Source organism: Ceratotherium simum, chromosome 18 (genome assembly GCF_057802395.1).
Source record: "Ceratotherium simum simum isolate JZ-2026a chromosome 18, ASM5780239v1, whole genome shotgun sequence".
In the NCBI taxonomy this organism is placed as follows: Eukaryota; Metazoa; Chordata; class Mammalia; order Perissodactyla; family Rhinocerotidae; genus Ceratotherium; species Ceratotherium simum.
In genome coordinates, this window is record NC_141917.1 from 52,649,181 (window position 1) to 52,662,081 (window position 12,901).

Here is a 12,901-nt window from a genome sequence, read left to right on the forward strand (position 1 = left end):
TTCCCCACACAAAGGGAAAGGCCTGGTCACAGACACTCTGATTCCCAGCAGAGCCCCTTCTCCTCTAGGTAGTCTTCTGTTTTATAACATGTTTTATGAGATATCTTTTAGCCATCTTAATTGGGATATAGAGATCCTTCTTCAGTTGAGCACTAACATCTGGATTTTTAAATTACAACTTCCAATGTTTTTAAAGTGGAAGAACAAGATTGACTTAAAATTCTAAAACGTAAAAAACTAAATTTGAAAGGCACAGGGTTTCTCCCCCACTTTGCTTTCCTTTCTAGCCTCGATGCACAATGCTCTTTTTCACCTCTCAGAGGACGGCGTCATTTACCTGAGAGCCCGTGTGTGCCAGTTGACGTGGGCCCCCTCCTGCACCCTCTCTCCCCATGGCCGTCCTCAGCTTTCCTCGGACACCTGCACTCGCATCCCCACAAGCAGATGTGCTCGCACAGATTCATGTGTTGGGCTCTCGGATTCTGCATAATTTTATGCGCGTTAGACAGTCACACTCCAGAGAGGACTGATTTCATTCTGCTCTAGATCTCATCAGCTTTGTCCCATTCCTCCCCTCCCCCTCAGTTCTGCATGGCTGTAGTGAAGCTGGGCTCAGAGAGAACAGGGTCCCTGGTTGCCCCCTCCCTGCATCACCTCCCACCCCTGGGTTTTCCTGTTTCACAGGGAGGTCAGTGTGGAAGAAGATAGACAGAAGCAGCCTTTTCAAAGAAGACAACCCTTGGGGCTGGAAAGGAGAGACATGTGGGGCTGAAGCAGTTCAGTCGGTTTTATAACCTTGGGAGGTTTATAGCCCTGCTTAACAGTGTTAGATGTCTGTCTGTTGGCTGCTGTCTGTCTGTCTGTCTCTCTTTTTCAATCTCTCTCTCCCTCCCTCTCTTTCTGCTGACTTAAGTAGATTTGAAACATTGACTTACAGGGAAGGAGGAAAAGTGTATATGAGAGATAACAATTATTACTAAATAAACAAATTTCAGCATTAAGAATAATATTCCCAAGGCAGTACGGAAATGTGAAAAACAAAGAACATAAAACAAAACAAACAAACAAAAATCCAGCTACAGCAAGTTCTAATTAAGAAGTCTAGTTGACCTTTGGGACTTGATCAAGATAAGTGTGTCCTGAGGCAGTGATATCTCAGTCTACCTATAGGATTAATTTCGGTTGGTTAGGTAAATTTTTCTAAAGATTAACTGATTATTACTAAGTATATCATAACAAGAGAAAGTAGAATGTCAACTCAAATTTTATGAACTGAAAATGTGGGAATAAATATTGAAGCCATTTTTTACACAGTGACACCAAGAAATCTGGTCTGGGTGCTGGTCAGATTGGGGCTGAGGTATCTTTCTCTTTTGTTCTTAAATAAAATTGTATACAAATCCATTCTTTTTCCTCTACTTCCTATTGTTCTCAAACATACTGCTGAGCAGTTATTTATGTAAGAAGTGATGATGCTTTATTGAAAATCAAAATAGCAACGGTCTGATAGTACAAGTGAAGTTCATAATATCATATGTCTGAGGGTCCTCAGCACTAACCTTTTTCAATGTTAAATATTGAAAACGGGATGGAAGGTAAGCTATATTCCATTGACTCTCAAGAATAGGCAAGTGATTTTATAAAGACACTTTTTGTCCTTTTAACATTTTGAATTCTAAATTTCATTTTAAAAAATAGATTCTCTATTTCAGAAATCCCTCTTCTTGATATTTGTTTACATTGCTTGTCCTATATTTTCTGTGCTCCCTTTGTAGCTGTCTGTCCTGCTACCATCACCTGATTGAGAGCTCAGTTTTCTTTGAACTTTGATTTTATCCATCAATAATTAGAAAAAGAAAAATATTGTAAAGGCCTTTAATCTGATTTAGAAAGAATGAGTGTTTGGTTGGTTAGTTAAAAAGTTGGTCAAAGTAGGAAATCATAAAAGAAGATATGTACTTTAAACATTTTAATTTAACCTAAGTATATATCAATTTACTAGTTTTTTGATGTAAGGCCATTTTAAGACAGCCAATATAAACCATACTTATAATACGTTGTTTCTGTTTTCCAGTTTTAGCTTTTCTAAAGGTAAAGAAGAACTTGAGGCAATCTGAATGTAGGAATTTAGATTTTTATTATTTTCTCAACTTTTGGAAATCTCACCCATACTAAATCAGTGGGAATTGTATTTAGTAACTCACCTTTATCAAGGCTTTCCAAAGCATTCCATTTAGTTTTCTCATAAACACCATTGTTCCTTTTCATACTCATGTCTCATCAGTTTGAATATTTGTTTAAATTAGTTAATCATGATATCAAGCCTAGCCAGAAAAACAATGTGGAAATGAGCTAGTGGGAGGAGCCCAAGGGTCAGGGCATCCTGAAAGAGGACCACTAGCCCATGTGGAAAGCCCCTTAGGCACCCAGCTGGCCAGCTCCCATGTCAGTTTGTTGTATGGTGGGAATGACAGCACTAGATTATTCCTTGAGTTGGTTATGTGGAGTGTGGTTAAGCGAGCTTTTTACTATACAGTAAAGGAAGAACCGGAAGACCAGAGAAATGAGGAGAGAGAAAACAAGGAGTAAGCCAAAAAAAAAAAGTAAAGTTTAAACAGAGACAAAAAAAAAAAGTGTGATTTTTATGAGTGAAGGGAAAAGGCAGATAGAATGAGAAGACCAAGATAAAGATATGCATACCTCAAAGAAAAATAAATTCCTGGTTGAACACATAAGGAGAAAATGTGAATATCGATTAAACTGAGATTACATATACTTAAGGTTTATGGAAGTGGATCACCCTGATATATTGGTTCAGCAGGAATGTAGGATGTTCTAGTCCCCCTTGCATTCGTTTTTCAGGAACAATGAAAATAACTAGTGGAAAATGCATCTCAGATCAGATACCCCTTGTTTTAGGAGGCAGGCCGTTGGATATACTTTACTGGATTGATTGCTTTTTAGGTAACATTACTTATTTGATCATTGTGTTTGTTGCAGAACAACCTCATGTAACCTATTACACACTTCTAATGATTGATGGCTCTTTAGGTAAATTATTACTTATTTGAGCATTGCCTAACCTGAGAGTTCAAACCTGTTCTCCTATGATAATGACAAGTAAGGAGTGACTTAGGAGAAAAGGAGCCCATCTAAGACATTTTCCTTGTTGCTCATCGTTTCCAGGTGGGGTTTTAATATGACTCCTCCTCCTAATTGTTCTCTCCACATCATTCAAAGCTTCAGGGAGTCCATTGTCTTTCCGCTGCCAGAACTGGTTCTATAGAGTATTTGGGTGAGGCTTTCGGCAGAGATTAAATGCATCCTGCTCACTTTTATAATGAGGTTACCTGGCCCCTTGTTCAGGGATCAGGTGGAACAGAAAAGCAGTGTATTGTTGTCCCCTTTTATGTTGGAAATGCATTTTCTGTTGAAACAGGCACAGGTGTAACTCATGCCGAGGTCCGTAGTGAGGCAATATGCTATTCTTTGTTGCAGGACAGCCTCATACATGCTTCTCTTTTATCTGTAAATTTCATGGGCAATAAATTACTCTCAAGTTGGAAGCCAACTACTCTAAGAAGCTCTGGTCCTTTTTGCAGATCCCAAGGGTATCATATAGAAAACTATTGCTTTAGTCAGTTGAGAAAAAATACCTAACAGACCTAGCTCATGATATGTATGTGCTTTGTTAATTCTTTCCTGTTCTGACTTATATACTGGATTTTGTTTTATTTGTGGAAAAACTGAAAACGTCAGCTAGCTATTGGAAAATAGCTCACTCTGGAGACTGTCCATTTCCTTCCTTCGGCAGTGAAGATGAATTTGATGCCTTATGTATGACCTGTGAACTTTATTGAAAGAGTTTTTTAAAAAAAAAATCAATCTAGCCAGAGGACTTTAGCCTGGACTGGGATGTTTATAGCTGCCCCCATAGCGTGTGTGAGCTGAATTCCAGCTGCCGTATGAACTTAAAGAGTTGATGATCGCATGGTTTACTGTACCCAGAAGCATCCTCTCTTCCTGTGAATCCCAACTCTTGTGCTCCTTTTCAGGGCGGTCTACTTTGTTCGGCATAAGGAATCCCGGCAGAGGTTTGCCATGAAGAAGATTAATAAACAGAACCTCATCCTCCGAAACCAGATCCAGCAGGCCTTTGTGGAACGGGATATCCTGACTTTTGCAGAAAACCCTTTTGTTGTCAGCATGTATTGCTCCTTTGAAACAAGGCGCCACTTGTGCATGGTCATGGAATATGTGGAAGGTAAACCTTCTCTAACACAGAGAACATGACATCTGTTCCCAGAAACCCTCACGCATAGGTGTGGCTGAAGCTTCTGTATTTGTGCCACATAATGGTCGTATCCACCTAGGAACTGAGGCCGAGCGATGAGATGGCTATATTCCCAGTCATTATTGTCTGATAATTGCTTGTAAAGTGCCTGCTCTACTATGACAAAGGGAAAATTAGTGCTATGTGGAAAAAGGTTGTTTTCGTTTTTTAATAGCTTTTAGTCCTAACTACCTCCTCTCAATTGGTCATTAAAGTTAGAATATAGATGATGGGATTTTCCCTACTTATTTTTATCACATATCATAAAAACATTCATTATAATTGAACTTCTTAAAGAGTGAATTAAAAATATATCCTTTTGGTCTATGGTATGAAATTAAAAATGAGTTAGGAGAAAGGAGATACATTCAAGAAAATTATTATTTTTTTTTGAGTAATTACGATCTACCTTTTAAATGCTCCAAGTAATCTTATTTTCACCCGTTTTACACTAAATTTCTGAGTGTTTGAGTGGCCATGACTTGTTGACATAAACAAAGTTAATAAAATGAATAGATCAGCAAGGGCTTTTCTAAATTTTCAAAGCATCTAATTTAAGCTCTTGTAATTGTTCGAACACAGTCCCAAAACTATAAAACTTGAAGAAACGTTAAATATCGTTTAGGTTGAACCTTTTCATTTTGCAGATGAGTGAACTGAAACCCTAGAGAGGATTACTAGGTACTTAGTGGTAGATACAAGACAGAAACATAGCTTGCCTGATTTCCTCCCTTTCTTTTCACCACACCAATATTTTGCTGTATTAACCTTTGTTGTGGTTATTTTAACAACAATAACTAAGATTTTTCACATGTTTAATCTGTGTTGGCAGTATTCTAAATTCTTTACATAGATTACCTCATTTAATCCCCACAATAATCCTAAGAGGGATGGCACTGTTACTATCCCGATATTACAGATGAAAGAACTAAGACTAGTTTGCCTAAGATCTCCCCTCCTGTAAGTGTCAGAGCTAGGGTTTGAACTCAGGCAGGCTGATTCTGGAATCCATGTTTTTTATACTGGTATATTTTAAATTGTCACCATGTTTCTAAAATTATGCCAGCAGTTCTTCAAATTTCTATTCCACTTCAGAGCCAGATCTGCTCTCTTATGAGTACTGCTTCTTAAATAAAAATCTATATTTTCTCCGTACCACATCTTAGTTAGAAACATGATTACTTAACACACAGTCTCCACTTATGAACGTGATATGCTGTGTCTGAGGGTAGAGGCCATTCTACTTTGACATTCTGCGATCTAAACTGACAGTCTCCTTTAATCCTAGCTCATACTATACCTGCTGAATCTTATTCTTGTCTTTTATAGGGGGCGACTGTGCTACCTTAATGAAAAACATGGGTCCTCTCCCTGTTGATATGGCCAGGATGTACTTTGCTGAGACAGTCCTGGCCTTGGAGTATCTGCATAATTATGGAATTGTACACAGGGATTTGAAACCAGACAAGTATGTACACTGATGAAACATAGGTCTTTTTTTCACACAGTACAAAAAGTTTTTCTATGTCTATAAAAATGTTTTAATGTTGCTTTGCACATTTTAGAATTCTCCCATAATATTCCTAAATGAATTATTTTAACAATATGTATGATAATTTTTATATAATCCTTTAAAGGCTATGCTGCTAATAATAATAGCTTATAAGAAACAAAAGAAAAAGATGATTATAAAGCCAGGGTTAGTTAATTTTTCAAATTTTTTTACTATGTAAACATTCAAAGAGCTGTGTAGAATGCTGCTTGTTTTCTGGATAGTTTCTGTATTTAGTCTCATAGATAATCCTTCCCTACTCCAAGATGATATACTTGATATTATACTCTATTTTACTCACAATTTAATTTTTAATTTAATTTTTAATCTATGTGAAGTTCATTTTAGTGTCTGATTTGAGATACAGATAGACTCTTTTTCCCTAAATGTCTAGCTATTCATCTTGACACCGTTTATTAAATGTTTCATGCTTTGTCCACTAATTTGAGACACCTCTAAATACATTACATGTTAATATGTAGAGATTTTAAGTGTACTGAAAATTTTATGATAAAATTAACTCATGCTCATTCCAAAAAATTTGGAAAATGCAGAAAAACTTAAAGAAAAAATTGCATTCACGACATTACCAAACAAAGACAACTATTAGAATTTTGGCATATTTACTTCCAGTAGCTTTTTTTCCCCCAACTCCTCTATTCCTTTCATTTTTTAATTAATTAAAATTTTTATCTTTCCACTTAAAATGAAAATTTTTAAAAATATAAGTTCAGGGCCCGACCCCGTGACCGAGTAGTTCAAGTTCCGTGCACTCCGCTTCAGCGGCCTGGGTTCACAGGTTCGGATCCCAGACGCGAACGTACTCCACTCACCAGCCATGCTGGGGCGGTGTCCCACACACATACAAAGTGGAGGAAGATTGACACAGTTGTTAGCTCAGGACTAATCTTCCTCAAGCCAAAAAAAAAAGAGGATTGGCAGCAGATGTTAGCTCAGGGCCAATCTTCCTCAGCAAAAAATATATATGTGTGTTCATAAAGCTGTCAAATGTGAATTCTTTGCATGTAAAAGAAATGTAGGTTTTGTGCTTAATGAGTAGAAGTCTTCATTCAAGCTGAAGTTGAAATCTGAAACAATGCTACATTGTTCTGAGTTCTTTATCTCATGTCTCATTTGGATCATGGATGGGTTGCTTATCTTAGTTCCTGATGTGTGACGAGGGATTATTGGCAGCCCTTTCTCTTGTAATTCCTTATTTTGAAAAGGAAAATGTCAGAATTACATACTTGAATTTTTCTAAGAGTTTCAAGTTGTAAATGATACTCTGTGTGGCTGCTCCAACAAAGATTAACCAGACCTGGTCTCTGGCCATCCCTTGTGAATTACACTCAGCTGCCAGATCCAAAGTATCTGACATCTTTGTGTGCCTTCACCTCTTCCCAGGCGGGGTTTTGTAATAAGGTTGATACTATATACTAAATAGTCTTACAAATTGATGGGGGAGGGAGAAAGCTAAAAAAAAAAGAACCAGCTTCAAAGTGAGTGTTGTAATATATGTCCTTGTGCTTCGTAGTCTGTTGGTCACCTCCATGGGGCACATAAAGCTGACAGATTTTGGATTATCCAAGGTGGGACTAATGAGCATGACTACCAATCTTTATGAAGGTCATATTGAGAAGGACGCTCGAGAGTTCCTGGACAAACAGGTAAGTTTGCATGCTGTTCAGGTCTGTAGAGAAATGCAAAGTACAATATTGCCAGTGAAATTCGGAATCCGCTTGTGTAGGCCATCTTCACATTAGTACCGGGGGGGTTAGATGTCTGTATAAGCCTTGCATTTAATAAAGTGCAAATTGCTTCCATTTTTCTCCCTGGGCCTCTTTGAACTGTCCGCTCCTCCGCATTCCTTCCCCAGCATTATGGTCTATTAGCAAGACGAACGATCTAATTGCACACAAGTGAGAGTGTGAGAGAGACAAATGGAAAACTGTTTTTGTAAGGAATTCAGGAGTCTCAGTAGAGTACTCGTGAAACTCATGATGCATGGTACAATCACGGATGCTAAAATCCAAGCCATGGCCCATTTCCTTTTAAGCATGCCTCATTACCATGTGCCCACAATCTGTTCATTGTAAAGTTACTTAAGGTAAACACATCTCAACTGTCATGTTTTTATGGAGTAACCAGGGTGCGTATATGTTTTTTTCATATAAATACTAAAACTATCTCTGACAGTGACAGATAAAAAATGCATTATTATTTTAAATTTAAAGATTACAAATGTTTTTAATATTTTAAAATAAGTAAAACTACCAGAAAGGGTCCAATCTTCAATCTGAAATTACACATTACACATAGTTTAGCATTAGAGCAGCATTTTAAATTTCCCTTTTTTGGTATTTAAGTAATTTATCACCTTCGATATTAGAGATACCAGCTTACAATTGCTGTGCTTAAGTTCTTTGTCCATGTGGTTCCATGTGGTTGAGCAGGTGCACTCTGGACAAAATAATTGGTGTTTAGCCATCTTGCTCATTTTAATTCATGCCTAATATTCCAATTATTCTAATATTGCAATCATCTTTTAGGTTTGTGGCACACCTGAATACATCGCACCAGAAGTGATTCTGAGGCAGGGCTACGGGAAGCCGGTGGACTGGTGGGCCATGGGGATTATCCTCTATGAATTTCTGGTTGGATGTGTGCCATTCTTTGGGGACACTCCAGAAGAGCTATTTGGACAAGTCATCAGTGGTAAGTATCATCAGGAGTTATCTTTAAGCTCCTGTTGGGAAGCAGCTATTTAATGTAATTCTGTGGAGTATCGCAGTTTTTACTGCTAAAATGTTAACCTTTATCAAACGGTTTAGCCAACGAATTAAAAGAACTCACTCATCATAGCACATAACTGACTTTCACAATCTCAAGAGAGCAATTTGTGTTGAAAATTGATCTGAGGAAGTTGTGTTAACATAGAATCTGGAATTGTACTAGCAGTGTAACCGACTTTTATGGTGTGCTTTTTCTGCAAAAGAAATTGATGTGGGATTTGCAAATGATTTCACTGCCATCCAGTCTTCCTTTCCATAATAGGAAAGTTGCACCAGGGAAGAAAAGGTTAATGTGGGTACCATTTACATAAATGGGAAAAATGGCTAATGGCACAGTGAAGAAATTAACAAAAATGTAATAAACCCTAAAACAAATGTCTACCAAATAATAAATAATGAGAATGGGAAGGAAGCAAATTTAATCCACAGATTGTTAATGATTTCATTGGTAGTTGTTATGGTGTAATGTTATTTCTGTAACAGCTGTTCATCTTTCATTTAAAATTCAATAACCTTTAGATCTTAACCTGCAAGCTGACCCTAACTGTTGTTATGCGGCTTGTGGCAAAACTAAATGATAATTAAATAGGCTCTATTACTACCCTACCTGCTGTTTTCGTAAATTTCCCCAAAGCGTAGATGAAAAAAGCCTCTCCCTCCAAGTTTGTCAGTCATCACTGACATCTCCATCACCCACCTCCGGTTCATTCTGGACTGTGCTTACAGGGTCCAGCAGTGGAAACAGGGAGAGAATTCATTTTGATCTGAGGAGCCCTTTAATCACAGCATTATTTTCTGTCATTGACTTTGCAAGCCAGGCATGTTTGTAAACTTTAACAAAGTAGATTTGTGAGTTGCCTGCAGTGTATAACCCTTTTGTACAATATCTGAGCTGTTTATGGATTTATAACTAGGCTGTTTTCTGATATACCAAGGCCTGAATGGCAAGAGGAATCAACTGTTTAATTAACACAAGCAGCAAATGCTGGCTTTGTTCTCAATGCCTCACGGCTCAGATGCATATTCATGTTTTATTTTCCAAATCAGATTTAAACTGCGGCAGAGGAAGCTAGAGGCAGGCACACACAGATATAACTCATGTTTTTATTGCATTTCCATGCACACAAGCATGCACACCTATCTTCAGGCCAACTCCTTTAGAATGTAGAACATATTCTACTACTTATGACAGATTTTAAATACTTCCATTACTATGATTACTTTGGATTTTTTTTTCTTCTTCAGTCTTAGCACTTGGACCTTTTCTTTGTCTCTGGAAACAGTTATTTTTACAAAATTATTTTTTGCTTCTTGGAGCTGAAGAACTCGATGGCTATGGCCAAATCCTCATTTGAGAATCGTTGGAGAGAAAATCTTACTCTCAGGTGATCCCTGGATGGGTGAGCACCTGAAATGCAGGTGTTCAGAGTTTCTACTATATTAAGTCTTCTTAATAACTAGAAGGAGCAATTTGTTGTGAGCTAGTTCTGCCAAAAAAAATGAATCAAAAAGACAAATGAAAGACACTGCTTATTGAAATATTCTCCCCCTGCCTTGTTGAAACCTGTGCTCTTCATGTCTTGTAAAGCACTGCTTCCCAAACTTGACTGGTCCTAGGAATCAACTGAAGATCTTGTTAAATGCAGATTTTGATTCACTAGGTCTGGGGTCGGGCCTGATAGTCTGCATTTCTAACAAACTCCCAAGTGATGTCCAGGCTGTTGGGACCTGGACCAGCATTTAAGCAATCAAGTCGTAAACTACTTTTCTTCCCTCTAGATGAAATCAACTGGCCTGAGAAGGATGAGGCGCCACCACCCGATGCCCAGGATCTGATTACCTTGCTTCTCAGGCAGAATCCCCTGGAGAGACTGGGAACAGGTTAGAGCACATATGTTTTAATTTTGCTAATATGCAAGAAATAATATCTTTGTGGAGCACTCAGAGGTTTTTGTTTGTGTTTTGTTTTTGGCATAGGAAACATCTGTTAGTTGATGTAGAACATGACTACAACCCATTACAACAATCATATTTTAGATTTTTTTTTTCCTGATTCAGAGCGGTATGTACACTAGGAGGGTTGTTGTTTGTCTGTGGTTTTTGTTCTTGTTTTTTGCAAAGCAGAAATTATTTTTAATTTGTTTCAATAAATAAAACTTCTCTGGAAGAAAACCTCAAGGGCATATGTAACTCTTCTGTCCTGCAAGCATGCATCTTAAATAATTTGAAACAGAGGATTAAAGATGTGGAGCTTTTTTTTGTCTGGGTTTTTTAAAAAAATATATATTTCCAGAAGGATTTGACCCAGCACGATACTGTCTAAAGGCTTTGAAGCAGGTTATCGGTACTTGAACTAATTACTAGAAATGAGTGCCTGGGGTTGAACCCTGCTGTGCCATCATGGTGATCAGCACCGTGGCCCAAGACAGAGGATTAAAAACCATTGACTTTCAAGATTAAGGAGATAGTAGGTTTGTTTCTTGCTGATTATTTTTCCTGACTATTCTGCTTCCAGTTGTTTGTTTCTGCCCCTCCTTTTCTTTTTCTTCCTTCTATTCTGAGTAGATACACTTAGAGATTTCAATATAGCGTCCCAGCCTGCCCCAGGATATGATTTTATCTAAATGAGACTAAATATTAAATAGAAACACGCACACACACAGTATCCATAATTTTCATCAGTGAAAATGTTGACTTGATGGTTGTTTACTCTGAGCTGTTTCATTCTACCCCATTTTAATAGAAATATCAAAAAACACTGAAGAAATAATTCTCTCCCCTATTTTTTCCAAGACAAAAATCATTTGCAACAGCTCCAAATATATATCTTGTGTTGCTTTCCACATTTGCCCACAGCTTTCCCAGTTGGAGGACTCTGTTCTTGCTTAAGTATGGAGTGCTGTGTTACTAGAGCCTATGAGAATGCTTTAAAACCCATGGACCAAATCTTTATTTTGTAAATAAAGTTTTATTGGAACACAGTAATGCCATTCACTCACAGATTGTCCTGGCTGCTGTCATGCTGCACTGGCAGTGCTGAGGAGTCATGGCAGACTCGAGGGCCCACCAAAGCCTGAATTTGGCCCATGACAGAAAAATCTTGCAGACCCTGCATTAGAGAATCCAAGAAGCTTTAAAATCAGGGCTCAATTGGGAAAACCTCTTTGAGTTGAGCCTCTTACTGGAATACCGTGTGCCTTTTTGCCTTTTTCAGTGGGTGGGCCTTTAACTAGGAAGGGCGATTTAAATGGACGTTAAGGACACAAACCCCAGAGTCAGGTTGCCTGAGTTTAAATCTCGGCTGTGTGAGCATGAGCAGGTTATTTCCCTTTCTCCCTCATGTCCTCATCTGTAAAATGGAGCTTATAGTAGTGCCACATTACAGGGTTATTGTGAGGAGACAAGATCAGGCACTCTGGCTCTTAGAACCAGATGTGACACTGCTGCTGGTATTGTCATCGTTAATTTTCTGCATGTGTAATCTCACGCTTTCCCCTTTGGACATACAAGATACAGAAATGCTGGTAGTACCCCTACCTTTGAGCTGATTGAACTCTTGGAATAGAGTACTTTATATTTCTTCCCATCCTATTTGATTTTCCTCTTGTCTGAAGTGAGTAGCAAACTTGTTATTTCTCACCCTCTGACCTGCAGTCAGATTTGCTTTATGGTTCAAGAGATATGAATCACTGTCAAAGAATTGGTGTCAAGGCTCTGTATGGGGCAGAGTTTTGAGGCAGGATTTTTACTCTTTGAGCCAAAAATGAGAAGCAGTGGCATTTTAAGATTCTCCTGCACCAATACAAATATTTATTTATATGTTCTAATCAACTCTCCCGGAGAAGTGTTGTCCTAAGGTATGATTAAAAATATATGAGAATCAGGGGCCGGCCCAGTGATGCGAGCGGTTGGGTGCGCACGCACCGACGCACTGCTTGGCAAGCCATGCTGTGGCGGCGTCCCATATAAAGTGGAGGAGAATGGGCACGGATGTCAGCAAAAAAAAAAAGAGGAGGATTGGCAGATATTAGCGCAGGGCTGGTCTCCTCACACACACACACAAATATGTGTATATGTGTGTGTGTATATATATATATATTCCCATATATATATATATGGCAATCAGCGCACCCCCTGGAAAGAGTCCCCTTCCCCTCAGTGTTCATGTGTCAGTTTGGAGTTTCCCACTTAATATTCTGTCCGTTTCCCTCCTCTGAGAATACT

General features: G+C 38.3%; 1 protein-coding gene across 10 annotated transcripts in view; it reads left to right on the plus strand.

The window, feature by feature from the left end:
- The window catches only part of MAST4 (microtubule associated serine/threonine kinase family member 4), a 550,605-nt gene that overhangs the window by 498,321 nt on the left and 39,383 nt on the right, over positions 1-12,901 (plus strand). For all 10 annotated transcript variants that reach the window (XM_087443360.1, XM_087443354.1, XM_087443356.1 and 7 more), the window contains 5 exons: positions 4,056-4,264; positions 5,663-5,801; positions 7,420-7,552; positions 8,435-8,600; positions 10,457-10,558. In XM_087443360.1, the coding sequence (XP_087299486.1) occupies positions 4,056-4,264; positions 5,663-5,801; positions 7,420-7,552; positions 8,435-8,600; positions 10,457-10,558 (749 nt within the window). The remainder of the gene's footprint in view (positions 1-4,055; positions 4,265-5,662; positions 5,802-7,419; positions 7,553-8,434; positions 8,601-10,456; positions 10,559-12,901) is intronic.